At 41.2% G+C, this 18508-nt stretch overlaps 1 protein-coding gene across 2 annotated transcripts in view; it reads left to right on the plus strand.

The window, feature by feature from the left end:
• The window catches only part of kcng4a (potassium voltage-gated channel, subfamily G, member 4a), a 23153-nt gene extending 12605 nt beyond the window's left edge, over window positions 1–10548 (plus strand). For both annotated transcript variants that reach the window (XM_034879252.1, XM_034879253.1), the window contains exons 4-5: window positions 8814–9796; window positions 9836–10548. In XM_034879252.1, the coding sequence (XP_034735143.1) occupies window positions 8814–9689 (876 nt within the window). In that variant the 3' untranslated portion in view covers window positions 9690–9796; window positions 9836–10548. The remainder of the gene's footprint in view (window positions 1–8813; window positions 9797–9835) is intronic.
• The last annotated feature ends 7960 nt before the right edge of the window (window positions 10549–18508 follow it).

Genomic DNA, 18508 nt, shown 5'->3' on the forward strand with positions numbered 1-18508 from the left:
ATACCAAAACTCCTGAAGCTGCCGAGCCTTTTGAGAAAGACATGTTGCAGTACAGCAACAGTCTGGTAGCAACAAATGCAACATCTCTTTCTTTAGCAATCATACACTAATTGTCGATTAGGAGCAGCTGTGGAGGCCGCAACAAATCAGGCTGATTAACGAACCACATGTGTGCTGATTAACAATGAACCACAGAGTTGCTGATTAAAAACAAACAACAGGGTAGGGCAGGAGAGCACACTGGGGATATCCACTGGACAGGTGAGGAAACAGAAACATCATATGAAGAGAGAAGAACTGAGGGCAGAGGACAGTGGAGAGAAGGACAGCTGTGGCCAACGCCATATACAAAACACACAAATGCAAACACAACATACCAGCAGCTCTCTTCCCTCGAGGTTATATACTGAGGAGCAGGTGTCTACCTCTGCACAGCTGCATCAAAATCAAAACACCCCCCTTTGCTCCGGCCCGTCATAACCAATGTGAAACACACCCTTTGCAATGGGTCCCTGCATTCCTACGTGCAGCCTGCAGAGCCAGTAGCTGATCTGTGTGTGTGTGTGTGTATGTGTGTGTGTGTGTGTGTGTGTGTGTGTCTTTTTCTATAATCAAATTTTCTGATTTGCTTATTGTTGCAACACATTGATGAAACACTTTCAACGTGCTGTAATAGCTGAAAACAATAGTAGATTATTGCTTGCACAGCGTAGAAGCCTGTCTTCTTTTCTTTTCTGTGTGTGTGTGTGTGTGTGTGTCATCCTGACAGATGGAGAATAGAGACTTATGGGGTGTGAAGGGAACTCTGTTTCAGATGTCAGCTCATCTTGTCTTCATCAACCGCTTTTGTAATCCCTTTCTCCCGTATCTTTCCACACCGTTTAGCCACCTACTCTTTCTCCATCTACTGTCCTCTTTCCTGTGTTCTATCTATCCATGCTCGGTCAGTGGGCAGCATTTGTCTTGGGAGACTGGGCGGTTGTTTGTTGCTCTTTTATCTTCATACATATCAAGGTGTCTTGCAAATCAATAGGTGCAAACACAGCTCCATAATGCACACTGTGTGCATCTGTGCATACATGCAGCTATCAGGTAACAGGACACCCGCCTGATGATGGAGAGCGGTGTCACATTATACAACCCCTTCAATAACCCATGTGTATGGAACATAGGGCTTGATGTGCAGTATTTCAGCGAAGGCCAGAGGTGGGGCTTTCAACCACACACCCTATTATAATTCTTTTTCCGTGTCTTTTCTGTCTCTGTGGCTGGCATCCGTCCCTTCCCTCCTCCCTTTCCTCTTCGTTCTAGAAGCTTTTAAAGTAAGTGCAAGGTCAGTACAGCAGTATTGAGAAGCAGCGTTCAGTGGTTGCAAAGTATTTCCAAAGTTTGCTGCCAGGTAAAGCTGATTGATGGGCCGTATCCTTTCTTGTGTTCCCTACTCTGCTCAAACCAGTAGATTTGGTAGTATTTTCATGCTGGGCTCTTTTTCTTTTCCTTTTTTTTTACCTGATTAAGAGGGAGATGAAGAGAGAGCTGTAGAGTTGTAGACATGCTGGGACCGAGGCTGAGAATGAAATTAAAAGTTAGAATAGTAAAACACCAGGAAACATTCCTAAGGGCGATAACCAAATTTTAAACACTGCCGTTTTTGTAGTCATGCTCTATATCATCCATGCAAAAGCATTACAGCTGAATGTAGTGAGAGGCGTCCTAATTACCGTCTGAAGACACTGTAACTTGGAGCTTTATCTGATCTACAAGTAGAAGAAAAAACACATTTATAATTCAGAGCTATAGAAGCTTTCTCTTGTCTGACAATCAAGAGGTACATTTACACTTCAAACCCGATTGACCCTGCTGAGAAAGCATCTGGCAGCTGTCCCAAAGCACACTGATGGGTCACTCTCAGAGGGTAGATGGCAGGCTGTCAACAAGAATGTAAAACTCAATTGGTGCTGGTTAAATAGGTTTCTTTAATTCATGGTATGCTTACATGATAATAATTTAAAGACAACATAAATTAACATCATGTGTTTTCCTCCCTTGAGGAAGCGGAAGCAGTGTGTGTGTGTGTGTGTGTGTGTGTGTGTGTGTGTGTGTGTGTGTGTAAGTAGAGCATCCTGACAGATGGGTGAAGGGAACTTTATGTTTCAGATGTCAGTTCATCTTTTCCTCATCAACTTCTCTTGTAATCCCTTTCTCCCGTATCCTTCTACAACATTTAGCCACCTTCTCTTCCTCCATCTACTGTTCTCTTTGCTCTGTTCTCTCCATCTATCCTCCCCACTATACCTTCGTTCTATTTATCCATTAGGGTGTTTGTGTTAAGCTCTAGGTCTGTCAGTTATAGGACACTTAGCAGCCTGTGCAATAGCCTCTTATGGGGGTAAAACCAATTAAGCCAAAACCATTAACCCACACAACCTGCTTATTATTACAAGACATACAGTTTGTATTACATTGCATTACATGCATAAGTAGAGAGGTGACTGCAAAAAACAACCATTCACACTGCAGAATCAGAGCCACTTCTAGCTTGTCGTTTGAAGGAGGATTCAGTAGATGCTGCAATAGGGCTAAATGTCTTCATATTCTTGGACATTTAGTTATTGAGGCATTTTCCTCCACAATCAGCATCAATAATCACATGGCACCCAACTCATCATTCACACGGCCTCAAATCGACTATCCCCCCCCCCCCACCCATCTCTGACTGACTGTCAGTTTTGTTAAATGTAGCTGTAAAAAAAAAAAAGGAAAAGTTCCACCGGCCAATATATCACCACTTCAGAAACCTATGTGTTAAGATCCTGTTCAGATCAGATATCATAGTGGAAGATGGGCTTTCAGTTTGAATGAAGAGAGCAAAAGATTCAGTCCTAACCATCCTCATGACATTAATTTAGATTTAATTTAAATTGCCTTATAGACTAAAGTAGGGATCTTCAACCTGTGATCCGGGACCCCTAGGGTGTCCTCAGAGTCAATGCAGGGGGTTCTCCAACTTATAGTACATTTTTGATGATTATAAAATCACACCAACAACTATTAGGCTATTTTAATAACTTAGCATTCTATGCAGAAATGTATAAAGGCTTTAGACCGCCCTACAAGTTATTTCAGGGCCAGTTTAACATGCAACTTTATTTTAAACAATATAATTTGTAGGGGGGTCCCTGTTCCGTCTCTCTTTCAGTTAAGGGTTCCTTGATTTAAAAATAATGTTGCAGACCCATGGACTAAAGGGAATGATATCAATCATGTGTTACTAGTTTTCCCTTTGAAATGATCCTCATTTTGGCAATTCAGACAAATCATGTTGCAGTGTGTGAGTATGTCTACAATAAAGCTATCAAGATTTTGATGACAATGTAACAAAATCTCTCAAATAGTCGTGATCTCGTCCATCCCCCAACACCTAGTGGAAAGTGATAGGTTGAATATTCCTCCTGCATGTTATCAAATGTATTTTCATATTTTTATATCTTCTCTAAAGTATTTCATGAGAGGGACCTGTCCTTTGGAAACTGAAGGTTACGAGTCAGGGGCCCAGTGCGTGAGAAATGGTCAAGATCCAGATGTGAAGTGGCTAAAATCATAACAGTATGGGGCCCTGAAATAGTCGCTGTCATAGAGTGACAATAACACACTTGGGATGTTTACCGGTGACCGGAGTCGCAAAGGCCCACAAGAGTAGTGGTGTCTGTCTGATGATGACAATCCCCTGAGTGTAGGATGAGGTTGGGAATGAGTGGTTCCAGAAGGGAGGTCCTAAAGACAATAAAGGATGTGTCAATTTTACATTCGTTAAGAATCTTTGAGCAGTGCATCTGATTGCATGTCAACCATTATTCCTTGAATGAAAGTCTGTTCACTGTGTGAATAAAGCTGCATTTAATCTAAAGTCTTGGGATTCACCATGTATGAAGTCTTCTCCATCATTTCCGAGTCCCAGCCTACATCATATAGACATTTTAAAATGTCACATACTATACAATAACCACTTGCTCAATGTTTGCTAATAACAAATATCCCTCACACAAACTTTGATTATGAATAAAGGACATGTAATTCTGTAAGTAAAGGACAAAAGAAGATGCCCAATGAAAAGCAGTTTAAATGTAGCAGGATGTTACAAGTTGCCTTTAAAAGTCACCCTGCTTCATTTGAGTAGTCATGGCTATTGACTAATCCTTGTGAAAAAGATTACATGTCAACAGATTATTTTCTATGTTTGTACGTTATGTGCATGCATGCGTGCGTGCGTGTTTGTGTGTGTGTGTTAGTTGACCTGTATGGTCTTCCTTGGGTTTAAGATTTCTTTTAAGAAAGGCATGTGCTTCAGTTTTTTGAAGACTGACCACCACCTTTCCTCTCTGTGGGATTCTGTGTTTTTTGGCATGTGGTCACTTCAAATGTCCCTCTCCCTAGAATGCCTTGTACAATGATTGCCTTGTACGCTGTACTCTTTGTCTTTTTGTCTTAATTTGACATTGAGATGTGTTAATACAGACGGTAATGTGAAACACCTCGTGAGACAGCTGCTGGGGTATACAGTGGCTGTGCTAAAATGAGCTGTCACTGACTTTAGTTCCAGGGAGAGTCCTACAGAGGAGATAAGGTCAGGAAGATAGTGGGTATTGTGTCTGAAAGTGTGTGTATGTGTGTGTTTGATAGAGAGAGACACTTCTGTAACAAATAGCCTATCAAGCAGAGGGTGAGAACGGTGCCACGAAGACCTGATGGGCCTAATGTCAGCGGGCGCAAGAGAGAAAGAGCAGCGAGGATGGATATGTGATAAATGACCATGAATGAGAGCGGAAGAGTGCACGTGAGCGACATAACATGTGAGCTGTTAGAAGAACATTTTTGAAAGATTGATGCAGGACAGAGAGACACGCAGAAATCTCAGTGGGACTGGACATTAGACCGAAAAAACACAAAGAATGCAGCTTATAGCAGAGAGGAAGAGAGTAAAGGTTAATATGTAGTCAGCGATTTATTGAAGTGGTAATTTAGTCAGTCCCTGGAGGAGTCATGGACTGTTCAGATGAAGCCATTATTTGTAATGTGAAAGATCCCCAAAGACAATTTGACTCTGCAGGTGCCTTCAGCTTTGCAATGAGCTCATTGTTCTGCTGTTATAAACCTTGTTTCCAGTTGCAACCGGCATCTATTTTTAGTAAACAGGCCCTGATAGACCCGCTGTATGTTACCTGCCTTGCACCAAACTTCAGACATATAAAGGCATTAAAGTTATTGCGCACATATTGAAGCATTTATGTGTGTAGCAGCCAAACAGGCAGATATTTCCCTCAGAAGTCACTGGACGCCTTCTTCAATAAGTTATTATATGTCAAATGTTGTGTGTTTCTGTCTTTCCTGCGTCCCCAAAGTGAAACATCCTGTAGCCATACACACCGGCCATGGTTCTTTTTTACATAAGATTTGAATTTGACCTGAAACTGTCTATCATTTGCAAACATTCCAAGTGTAAGGACTTAAAAGCCATTTACAATTGTTCATTTTTTAATGAGTATGCTGTAGTAATTTTTAGAAACAGTTTGAATTCGTGCTCATTCATGAAGCATTTTGAAGTCTCCTAGGAGCACAACACATTCCCAAAAGATAGAAAACCATTTGGTGCAATAAGGATTATGGAAGGGCTAAAATCAACTTATTTGCAAGTCTTTAACATTGGATTTACAGCATACATAGGGGAAAAATACAACCCTCCTAAAGTTCAATGATCTAATTGTTTTTAACTGCTTTAAGTCATAACAAGGCTCTAGGATTATTACCTGACAAAACTATACAGGTAGGCTGTGCAGACATGCCACTGAACATTCGCCGCAGTGTTATTGTGTGCCATTCAATTCAAACTCATGATGTGCAGCCAAATATTGTTCAAACTCACAGAAATGTAATTGAAATACATTTAAAATTATTTAAAGATGTAAATAATTCGAAAAACCTGACATTTGTCAGACTGAATATTTGGGAAATTATGCACAACACACATCTATAATATTTCCAATGGAAGGATTGGAGTTATAGAAAATATTCCTGTAATAAGACTGGAAGATGATATTTCTTTCACACTTTAAAGCCACTTAAAGTTCTAAAATGAATTTGAAATGTATTAACAATGGGCCAAAATGCCCACTGGTAACACAAAAGGTCTCGCTCATTATGACAAAACCCACCGAGAATTATCCCCTGACTCTGCAGTTCCCCTCAGCACGAGAGAGCGTTCTGGCGTCCTTCTGATAGATCGTCTTTTGGTTTAGAGCTCACAACTTTACTGATTTGATTTGCTCTCACCGCTCTCATATTCTGTTTCCAGATGCAGCAGGCAGACCGACAACGTTATCAACTTGCTGGTGACTGACCAGAGCATTTAGCAGATAGAGAGAGTTAATTCCCACAGGAGTTGGTGGAGAGCAAAACAGAACTTAAAGCAGGGGGAATATTGGATTTGGATCAGATGGTCAGAAACACATCTCCAATAAATGCCATTGTTGCACTTTGTCAGTGTAAATAAGGAATTGTTTGCCAGAAAGTTTCACATATCAGCTTTATAAGGCGATTATATAGCTTGCACCACTTGAAATACAAGTTCAAGGTGGAAAAAGAGGGGCCCATTAACAGTTTGCGAATGGGCTTGAATGATACTGGCTGCCGTTGCTGCCGCAGTTCTAACAAAAGATGGATGTAGAATATATACAGCCCAGAACTTATTATCTCTATTTGCCAGAATCCCTGTGAATGTGCAGTGCAAACAAGTGAGTGGTTTTTGAATTGATGCATGAAAGGGAAATATTCTGAAGTAAAAATGTTATATACAGTATGACACTTGGACTTACACATGTTTACATCACTCTGTAGGAATGAATTGAATGGCCAGCAGTCACACTGGGAGGAGAATCATTGAGAAAGACAGAGTGGACACGTGTCATAAATGAGAGAGGGAGGTATGGGACACGTGTGTAAAGGATGCATAATGCAGAGAGGAACAGAGGAGGGAGTTGCGTTTCACTTAGAGGACCACTGGATGAATTGTGGCATTAAAACAGAAAGATAGTGGTGTGAGGGGTGAACAGAGAATGAAGGATGAGAGGGAGGGAGTCCGGAGAGGGTGATGAAGGAGGAAACAGAATGAATGATGAGAAGGTGGAGACAGAGGCAGGAAGAGAAAAGAAAGGGTGGCAGAGAGAGAATAGAAGGGTGAGAGGGAGGTAAAATAGATGAAACACACAACGGCGGGGAGATAAATGATGAGAAAAGTGGAGAAAATGGGGAAAGCTAATAGCCCGAGAGAACACACAAATAATGTCCACCTTAATGACATATATCAAGTCACGTGTATTCGGTGTGAAAACAAGTAAAGAATTCTGATGCAGTTTACTTTGTAGAAATGCAAAAAGACATCCCAATCTGTCTGAGGAAAATGCATACTGTTCAAAAATCCAACACCAGGATGTGGCCTAAGGAATCAGCAAGGACAATCAGTTGTTGGAGCAATAATTAAATATGTTTACCTTCAGCTGACAAAGACCCCCAGCAGCTATGGGACATGTGACTCTTCTCCAGCTGGAGCAAGAGAGGGGAAAAGAACGTGGTCGGTTGGACGGACGGGTTTAACTTGCAGTGATATACAGTATAACAGTTTTAAAAAACACTGACAAACGATGTCCTTCTGCTGATTGGAGCATCAGATTAGAAAGGATTTATATGTGTTGTTCTAGAGGCAATTGGAAAAAACGTGTAATTTGGAGGTTGAGCGTTAAACGTCCCTACGGAAGGATGAAGAAGTGGAAACCACCATGTCTAATTAACAAACATTTTGGACAGTGGAAAAGGAAAGGCTGCATGCATGCGACTATCTGAAACAGACAATCAATGGCCTTCACACCGCTACTTCTGTTGCACCCCTAACCTTCTCTATGATGGCAGGCTTTTAGCCCCGCCTTCCAGTGAGGTCATTTGAAACAGCTAACGACATTTTAGCCTACAGACTTGTTAAACAACAAGCCAGTTTTATTAAGCATACGCCAGCCTTACTAAGAGAAAAACAGTTTGGCACAATCTTGTCATGAAACTTTCACCTCGTGATGTTTCTTTTCACAAAATGCAAATAAAATCTGTACAAGATATGTACAACAATACACACATTAGAGAGAATAATTTTCCTAACTTGTCGTGGAAATTCATTAATTAGTGATTAGTGAATGCAAAACTCTGGTTATTTGGAGCCATTATGAATGGATGTGTATCTTGAAGCATTTTGCATTGCCGTATTGGTGAAAATAAATCGTTCTGTTTTTCTTAAAAATGAAAAAAGACTTAATGATGCATTAAGAGATTGCAAACATTTTCTGCAGCACAATTTGGAAATGTGAGGAGGGGGAATACAGGTTCATTTGTAGGAAAAGGGAAAGTGACAGTTTTTATTATTGCTTTTCCTTGCTTCCGTAGTTAGAGGGCATGCTAACCTGATTGCTTTCTGTCAGCACTCCCACTGTGTCACATTAATATCCAAATCCTTCCCTAATAAAATAATTTATTGATTGTGTCACTGCATTATCTATCAGTGGTGCTGCAGTAGTTTTAGCATACTGAGAGACCGTAGTTCATGATTTATGAATGATCACCGAGGGTGATTATCTGACCTCAAGATTTTTTTCTTCTCTCCATCTCACCCCATCTGTCTTGCTCCCTGTCAAACTCCTGCTCCTCTCATGCTCAATCTTTCTGTCTCTCACTCTCTCTTGCTCCCCCCTATCCCTCGCCTTCCCTTTCTCCCTCAGGGTGAGTGTTCCTCTAAGTGCCACAACATGTTCATCATAGAGACGGTGTGCGTGGCCTGGTTCTCCCTGGAGTTCCTGCTGCGGTTCATTCAGGCCGACAGCAAGCTGGACTTTCTCCGCGGGCCGCTCAACATCATCGACGCCATGGCCATCCTTCCCTACTACGTCTCCCTAGTGGTGTCAGAGGAGGACCCAGAACTGGAACACGAGAGGCCAGGAGGAGGTAAGGGCTACTTGGACAAGCTGGGCTTGGTGTTGAGGATCCTGCGGGCGCTGAGGATTCTCTACGTGATGCGGCTGGCTCGCCACTCTCTTGGCCTGCAGACGCTGGGGCTGACGGTCAGGCGCAGCACTCGGGAGTTTGGCCTCCTCTTGCTTTTTCTCTGCGTGGCCGTCACCCTCTTCTCCCCACTGGTCCACTTGGCCGAGAGCGAGCTCACGGGCACCCATGACTTCAGCAGCATCCCCGCCTCCTACTGGTGGGCCATTATCTCTATGACGACCGTGGGCTACGGCGACATGGTGCCCAGGTCCATCCCAGGACAGGTTGTGGCGCTGAGCAGCATCCTCAGCGGCATCCTCATCATGGCCTTCCCTGCTACCTCCATCTTCCACATGTTCTCCCGCTCCTACCAAGAGCTCAAGATGGAGCATGACAGGCTGTTTAAAGAGGAGTGTGCGGAGGCAGCTGCTGCTGCAGCCGGGGAGGTGCAGGAGGTGGGATGTGAAGGAGGGGGGGAGAACTCAGCACTGCCTGGGCTGGGATCACATCTGGACAAGAGTGGTGTGCACCCACTGGAGTCTCTTCATTTGTTAGGGAAAGGTGGTGACGCTGCAGGAAATAACAATCACAGCCTGCCACCAGCAGCTTTCTGAAGAGTACTCACACTGACTGACTCAGTCCTAAACTTCTAAGAAGATATGAGTCCACTAATTTCAGTGTTGCATACAAAAAGTACTGCAAACAACTAATGATCCAAAAGCCGCCCCCCCCCCCCCCCCCCCCCCCCCCCCCCCCCCCCCCCCCCCCCCCCATATGGCTGTTGAGGTTATTTGTGTTGCATCGGATAAAAGGAGATTAAACAGACAGCACTTGTTTTGCTCTTTGGTCTGCTGAGAAGAAATGCACACTATAGACTGCACACAAACTGAAAGACTTGAAACCCTTTAAATTAGATGGTCCAGTTTGACTGACTAGTAAGCATCCGCAGCAATATTAGGAACTGGCTGCTTCCATAAACATGCAATATTCAATCCAAAGTTGCTTTTCCTTCCACTGTGAAAATACTTATAAGCTTAACTGCAACTTCAAGTTTTATTCTTATTACTTTTCAATATGTTGCCTACAGAATGACCAGGAATCATACTGAATTCTCTGTCATTAAGTGCTCCTCTTAGTTTAACTTTGAGAAGCTTTAAGCCATGTTCTGCGAAGAAATATTAACAAACTGATAACTTGGTCAATATATGATATATGATATATGATATATATCCATCTCTGTCTCACTCATGTATGTTTGTACGCTTGGACTCAAAGAGGTGATGGTTTCTACACCCTCTACCGTGAACTCCAGGTAAACTGTGGGGAAATATTGCAGAAGTTATAGTCCACATTGTTGTTTTAAAGGTGGGGAGAAAGAAGGAGGGTTTGTGTGAGAGATTGAGCATTAACAACCATGATGTGTAGTTTGCAACGCTCCAAATAAAAGTTCTCCTTGTAATCTGAGAGAAATCCCTTTTCTGGGCTGCAGTTTTTTGGGTTTGTTCTGGATATTATGGTCTAATCTCCTTGGGTAGCCCGGGAATCAGAGTCCTGCCGGTGAACATTTCTAAAAGAAGAAACAGCTGTCCAAGCCAAATGTAATAAGTACTCTGTGAACAACAATTCTATGGCAATCCCCTTCTTACATCACCTCCTTGTTTTCATGTGCAAAGTTACACCACTCTGGCAGGGTGCCATGTTGCTTCACAAATCTTAGTAATGGAAGGTCTGCATAACGTTACATCTTCAGGTCTGGGATAAACCGATCCTCTCATCCTCTCCATTTTGGGGTTAGCCTCCGAAACAAGTGGGGTTATCCTCCTTTTTATGAGAAGAATGGTTTGGCGCTTGGGGTCCAAGAAGGATGTGTAAGCATGCAGGGACATGCCAGATGTGGATGTAATCTAGATTAAAGTTGGGATTAAAAACTCCACAGGCGGGGTTGTGGTCTGAACTAAACTTTATCCAGTTGCTTGGAATGAGTTTGCTTTTTTTCCTCCCCAGAATCCTAGGAATTCCAGTGCAATTGCTTATGTGTCATCTCTCTCCCATATGGCATCCCATTTTACCAGCTATAGATCTAGTGTTATTAAGAGTTACCTTGTCATTTGGAATTGGAGCTGCTGCAGTAACATATGGCCCAGAATATATTAATCTAAATGAGGCAATTCAACTTTGCATTACAAAATTTGAAGGATTTCACAAGTTAAGGATATTGTCCATCTGTATACTTGTATACTTATTAGTTTAAGAGACATTGATATCATAAGTAACACTAGTTTATGCATGCAATTTCACAGGACTGATCATAACTCACATGGTTTATAGCTCGAAAAACAGTTACGAAAATAATGTGTCCTGATATGATTAATAAAGATGCTAAACAGGTAATAAATATGTTTTTAGATGTTCAGATTCAGGTCAATGGGGCTCAGTAGGTTTATTGTTGAAACTCAATGAAATGCTCAGTCACAACAGGTCATGGCTAGTGCTGATGTAAAAGTGAAATCCCTAAACACCCTTTTCTTAATACTCAAGTGAAGATAAGTGGCACAAAGAACATCATGTTATATGGCATTTTTTACTTCTTGAAGGACATTTGCTTTTTAATGGCAAGATTTAGAATGCACTTAGCTTAATTTAGCAGGGGGAAGCAACTAGCCTGCTGTCAGTTGAATGTCAAAATATCCCTACTAGCACCTCTAAAGTTTACAGAGGATTGATCACATTGTATCTCATCCGTTTACAAAGAGAAATGTAAAAAAAACTGTGTTCTTCTGCCCCGAGGCAGTGGAAAGTTGTGTGTATGGATGAACATTTCTATTAGCATAATTTCTTAATATATTCTTTTGCCAACATTAGCTATTTACAGAGCTGAAAACTATATTTAGCATCACAGAAATGTCTTTGAAGTTTCAGTTGACGTTAGCTCATCTGGGTTCCTCAATCTCGTGAGTCTGTTCCTAAAACAGAAACAGGTCTCGAACTAAGTTATTTTTTTCCTCATGTGTCTGTCTGAAAAATCCCATTTAACTCGCAGAATGTCCAGGAGATATGTGGCTTGTGAAAAGGGTGTCCAAAATGTGTTTTAGTGACCATGGAGCAAATTAATCTGTGCTCACGTTGACTTCTCCTATTGGAATCAATCCAATTAGGACATGCCACTATTTTCCTAAAGAGGCGTGGCAGTGGCAAAACTCAAAGGACACAAATACAGGAAATGACTCTGAATCACACCATTTCACTTCTAAACCTTCTCTGATACCACTCTCATATCTGTATGGTAAATACAGAGGCACACAGCAGCTGGTTAGCTTACCAGCTGTTACTTGTGATCCCCAACTGGAGTCATTTTGAACACCAACTCAGTTCATATGCCTCATTTTCAGACGGTTCTCAGTTCTTCTAAATACATTTTTTTTTTACATTATTATGGGTGAAATTGCACATATACAGTACTTCCATCAATTCTGGTTTGAATTTCAAATTGACAAAAAGGTCATTTGTAGGCCAAATTTAATCATTTTATTTATTTCATCACTTTAAATAACTCTTTCTATATTTCTCAGTTTCTATGTGTGACCAAAACTGTGAGAGCAGCACAAAAGCAGAGTTTAAAAATGATATATCTTTTATCCAGTAAAATATTTTCAGTTTCTGATTCATACTATTTAACAAGTATCTCATCATGTGTGAAACTGCAGACCGCCGTGAGCGTCCTTCTGCACCCAAAATGAGAAATCATACCTACATTCTTACCAAACATCATGCGTGATTCAGAATGTGTACAGTGCATGCCATTTCAGTCCCAAACCTCTTTTCTACATGAAACACTTATAAAAGACAATGCATTTATGACATTGTATGTATTGTACTGTACTGTACAATATGTGATTACAAGTCCCAACTGTTTTCCACACAAAGCTCTCAATGTATTTAGGCTTGATAAACGACTCCCATTACATCTGTTAATTGACTCTCCTTTAACTGCAGCCACTGTAGATAAATTGAGATGAGTGTTTTTAGGGCACTCTAAACAAATGGGTGTTATACTGCAGCAGGGATGAAGCTATTAAGCAAAATCACGATTTTAATTGGCAAACGTGTAAGTGTTATCCAGATTACACAAACACTTGAACCACCAAGAAGAGCCGGTAAATGTTTTTCACTTGAAACAAGGGTATTTTTTGAATATTCAACAAAGATTTATGATCATAATAAATGAGGCTTTAACGCACATGTACAGTCTCATTACGTTTCCCTCATATTTGCACTGACTCTCTTTTCATTTTTTTCAGCTTTTTCCCAATAGATCTTGTCTGCAGGCTCATCACATATCAGTACATCACTGTTGCCAAAGACAGTTCAGGCACTTCCCTGCTGGACACACGCCATGGCTGTCACAGTTTCACTCTGTGGCCAGAATAATGCTCGCTTCCCTGTGGTGCCAGCACAGTATTTCATTCTTTATCTTATCTTTGTTTTCTTTCAGTCTTTCTTTTTTCATTTTTTCTTTTTACAATTTTGTTTTACGATCTTTTCCAGCTTCTCTTTGTGTTATACATCATCAACCCTTGAAATAATTTACATGACTGCTCTGCTAAACAGTATGACCAAGCCATTACATATACACTAAATATTATTATCATCTTGTGTTTTTTCACCCAGCAGTTTTCCGTGGATTAGGGGGGCACCTAAATCATGGTTGCAGCTGTTGCCATTGTCCTGCTCCGCGACCCTGCTGTGGCCTGCTGCACCCCTGCTGTGCCCTACTACACCCTGTTACTCCATAAACCGCTACAACTACTATTGCTATTCCTAGTTCCATTATGTTTATAAAGACTATTATTGCCGCTGTTCATCACACCCCCAGCCGGCACCGGCAACACTGTCCCAGGCTTCTTTGTAAATAATAGAGTGTGGTCTAGACGTACTCTACCTGTAAAGGGTCTTGAGATAACTCATACGCCTATTTTCAGAATTATTCAGAAAGTCAATATCTAATTTATATGAAAGTTGTACATGTAAAACAAAACATGTACACTAACCATCAAAAGTTCGTAAAAGTCTCTCTCTCTCTCTCTTTCTCTCTCTCTCTCTCTCTGTGACACATATACACAAGCAAATGCTCTTGCACACACCTACTCACATAGAGACTGAGGTTTTAGTGGTGGTCTATAGGTTGAAGAGGTCATCGTGTGCATTCATTGTTCCCATAATGTGGGCGTTGGGAAGCCTTCTGAGACTGTGACACATAGCTGCACACATAAACTTAACTTGCAAATGCGTGTCTCTTGCTGGTAATTAGGGATGGAGGTGCCGAGGGCTGGCGCGGAAGACTGCAAGGTGTTTTGATGGAATGAGGGGATGATGGAGACTCAGACATAGCAGATGTACCAACTATCATGTGTGTCATCTGATTCCCTTCTAGCATTGTGACGTTCAAAAAAATGCTTATTACAGTTGGAAATAGGGGAAGACAGACAGATTGGTGGTATTCTTCAATTCTCATCTCTTAACTCCATGCTTCTCTGATTCCACACTAAACGATTCAGCTTTGGAGAAAGTTTTTAAGAGTGACTAAGTGACTCAGTTCTGTTGTCTCACAGTTCAATATTATTAAAAAAAAACATCTTTGAGGATTCCTGGGTCCACAGAAAGACTGATGTGAGTCAGAGACTGTACGCATAATACAGATGAGTAACTGCATCTGTACATATACCGTATATGTATACACAGTATATACAGTATATGTATACAGTTTATATATATAGATATATATATATCTATATATATATAGATATATATATATGTGTCTGTGTGTGTGTGTGTGTGTGTGTGTGTGTATAAGTAAAAAGGAGCGATCAATTTTGGCCTAGGTGCTCAGGTCACCATAGATTGCCAGTCCATGTAAGATTATGGTAATTTTGCACTTTGTCCCATTACCGCATGTCTTGTGTTACCACTATATAGCATTTCCTCCTGTGTTATAATAAAAGTCGTTATCAATTCCTTCTTTGTCATTAGATTTGATGAGTCTGTGTTTGCTCCTCACTGCTCGCGTCCAGGTGGATGCACACCACAAGATTTCTGATAAGTGATGTGGATCCAATTAAACCACACAGACGGAGAACATCAGTAAAGAAAACCCCTATAGAGGCCGTATCCCACCATCTAGATTAAGTGACCCTGGCTCAGACTGCAGATGCAGAATTTAATCAGCTGAATGAGTTGTCAAGTAGTGGAGGGTCTTCTCTCCCTAATTTAAAAGACTGAAATGGAAAGTTGAAGAAAAATCTGTACTGCCAAGACTGCCTCACTGTAGGGACACTGGAACCAATTTATTAAATAACATAACATGTGTATGTCAATTACAAGGGAAAGAAAATCAATTTCGCTAGATTTCTTTCTTATAGGAAATTTAGTTTAGCAGAGCAGAGAGGAGAAATCCAAAGAGTGTGGGGTATTTAATGTAAAAGTTCTGGAAAACAGAAACCTTTTGGGTGACTAAAATGAGGACAGACAGATGGAAAGCAAGTGATAACATAACAAAAAGAGAAAGGGGGTGGGTGGTGAGAAAGTGAGTCTCTTGATCTGCCTTTTTACTGAAGGCGAGCACATTTTTCAGCTTCATAATGAGCAGGACAATGTGCTCCAACTTGGAATCAGCCCTTTATTTGGTGTCTGCTGTCCCCAGTGGCCAGGGTCGATGAAGGATCAATTCAAGTTGTCTCAGACGGTACCTTTAACGGTTTGTTTAATGGTATGCCAGAAATAACATACAGGAGTCCTCCAGTTGAAGTCAACTTTAGAGACAATATTGCAAGTAGTTACAGCTGATGCATAAGGAATCAGACTTCCTTTAATACAATCCTGTCTTGCTCTACCGCCAATAGTCTTTCCGGGGGTCGGAATTCCCGACCTGAGATTACCCTCGCTCTTCATCCTTCTTCAGATTCCTCCTTCTGCAATGGTGTGTGTTGTTGTCACCTGTTCCAGGCTTCCGGTTCCCACCACAAATTGTGCAGATCCATCACTAGAACATCGTTCTCTCTGCATATCTGGCCAGAGTTAAATTTGTTACTGTGTTTATAAATTTCCTTCTTTCCTTCTCCGATCTGGTATGCAGCTTTTGAGCGTTTTCCCCTGTGTCCCTGTGTTCCTGTTTTCCTGAGATTCTGATTACCTTGGTTTTTAACCGTTGCCTGTTTTCCCAGATTTTCCCTTAACTGCCGTTACTGGACGCTGTTGTCTGAGTTTTTTTTTTTTGTACCTTCCTGAGTCATGTATTCGTGGGTCCATTCTCTGTGTGAGTAATGTGTGCTCTGACTGCCATTGTTAGCAACTTTGCTCTTTTCTCTGCCTTTGTGAATTGATTAATCAGTTTGTTGTGTTTTTTTTATGATGTTTTAGATTCAAAAATGTTTTAAAGCCCAGTTACAATTAAAACACCTAATTAAGTTAGGATAAACACATAAGCATGCTTGATATGCTATCTAGGTGATGGTGCATTGATGGAGTCAGGTGACGTTTTTATAAATTTTAACAAATGGTATGCGATGAAATGCATTTTAGGTAATCCAAAAAAAAAAAAACATATATCTAATATATTTTAAATCTGAAGATTATCTTACACATCTGATGCTCCTGTTGATGACACCCACACTCACACTTTTCTCTCTCTTACTGTCTTCCCTTCTGTCCTTCTTTTTCCTTTCTCTCAGTTCCGTTTAATGCAACATTCATCAGCTATTCCTTCATTTTAAACCCAGCAAATTGACAAAAGCTCAACACGCATACAACAGAAATAATATGAAACCAAACTCAGTGTTCCAGGAATCGCTTGCTGATTTATGAAGGAATAACAGCATCTTGATATTGTTACAGGAAGACTGAGGTGGCATCTGTCAGATGTAGCATATCCTGCCGTTGATAAAAACAAAAGACTTTGTCGTGGCTGTCAGCAGTCCAACAAAGTGCTGCCACAAGGGATTAAACACTGAGAGATGCATAAACACACTGTGACACGCTCAGGATTGTATTGCTATGATTTTTTCCGCCACAAATAATACACAACTAGTACTGCATTTTTCCAAATGTAAAGTTACTTTGTGAGTCAAAACAAGTGCGATAGTGTGGAAGTCAACAGAAAGTATCACTCCCAGGCTCACCCCCACTTTGTCAAAGCTAAAAAAAAACAGGTGAAGTGATAACATTACATTTGTTGGCCTCACCCGGCCAACAAATGTAATGTTATCACTTCTGCTCAAGCCGCGATGAACATGCCCACCACCTGCAATATACAGTGAGGAAAATAAGTATTTGAACACCCTGCTATTTTGCAAGTTCTCCCACTTAGAAATCATGGAGGGGTCTGAAATTGTCATCGTAGGTGCATGTCCACTGTGAGAGACATACTATAAAAAAATATCCAGAAATCACAATGTATGATTTTTTAACAATTTATTAGTATGACACAGCTGTAAATAAGTATTTGAAAACCTGAGACAATCACTGTTAATATTTGGTACAGTAGCCATTGTTTGCAATTACAGAGCTCAATCGTTTCCTGTAGTTTTTCACCAGGTTTGCACACCCTGCAGAAGGGATTTTGGCCCACTCCTCCACACAGATCTTCTCTAGATCAGTCAGGTTTCTGGGCTGTCACTGAGAAACACGGAGTTTGAGCTCCCTCTATAGATTCTCTATTGGGTTTAGGTCTAGAGACTGGCTAGGCTATGCCAGAACCTTGATATGCTTCTTATAGAGCCTCTCCTTGGTTATCCTGGCTGTGTGCTTCAGGTCATTGTCATGTTGGAAGACCCAGCCTCGAGCCATCTTCAATGCTCTAACTGATGGAAGGAGATTGTTCCCCAAAATCTCGCAATACGTGGCCCCAGTCATCCTCTCCTTAATACAGTGCAGTCGCCCTGTTCCATGTGCAAAAAAAACACCCCCAAAGCATGATGCTACCACCCCCATGCTTCACAGTAGGGATGGTGTTCTTGGGATGGTACTCATCATTCTTCTTCCTCCAAACACGGTTAGTAGAATTATGACTTAAAAGTTATATTTTGGTCTCATCTGACCACATGACTTTCTCCCATGACTCCTCTGGATCATCTAAATGGTTTTTGGCAAACTTAAGACGGGCCTTGACATGTGCTGGTTTAAGCAGGGGAACCTTCCGTGCCATGCATGATTTCAAACCATGACTTCTTAGTGTATTACCAACAGTAACCTTGGAAACGGTGGTCCCAGCTCTTTTCAGGTCATTGACCAGCTCCTCCCGTGTAGTTCTGGGCTGATTTCTCACCTTTCTTAGGATCATTGAGACCCCACGAGGTGATATCTTGCATGGAGCCCCAGTCCAAGGGAGATCGACAGTCATGTTTAGCTTCTTTCATTTTCTAATGATTGCTCCAACAGTGGA

This window comes from Etheostoma cragini, chromosome 8 (genome assembly GCF_013103735.1).
Source record: "Etheostoma cragini isolate CJK2018 chromosome 8, CSU_Ecrag_1.0, whole genome shotgun sequence".
Lineage (NCBI taxonomy): Eukaryota > Metazoa > Chordata > Actinopteri > Perciformes > Percidae > Etheostoma > Etheostoma cragini.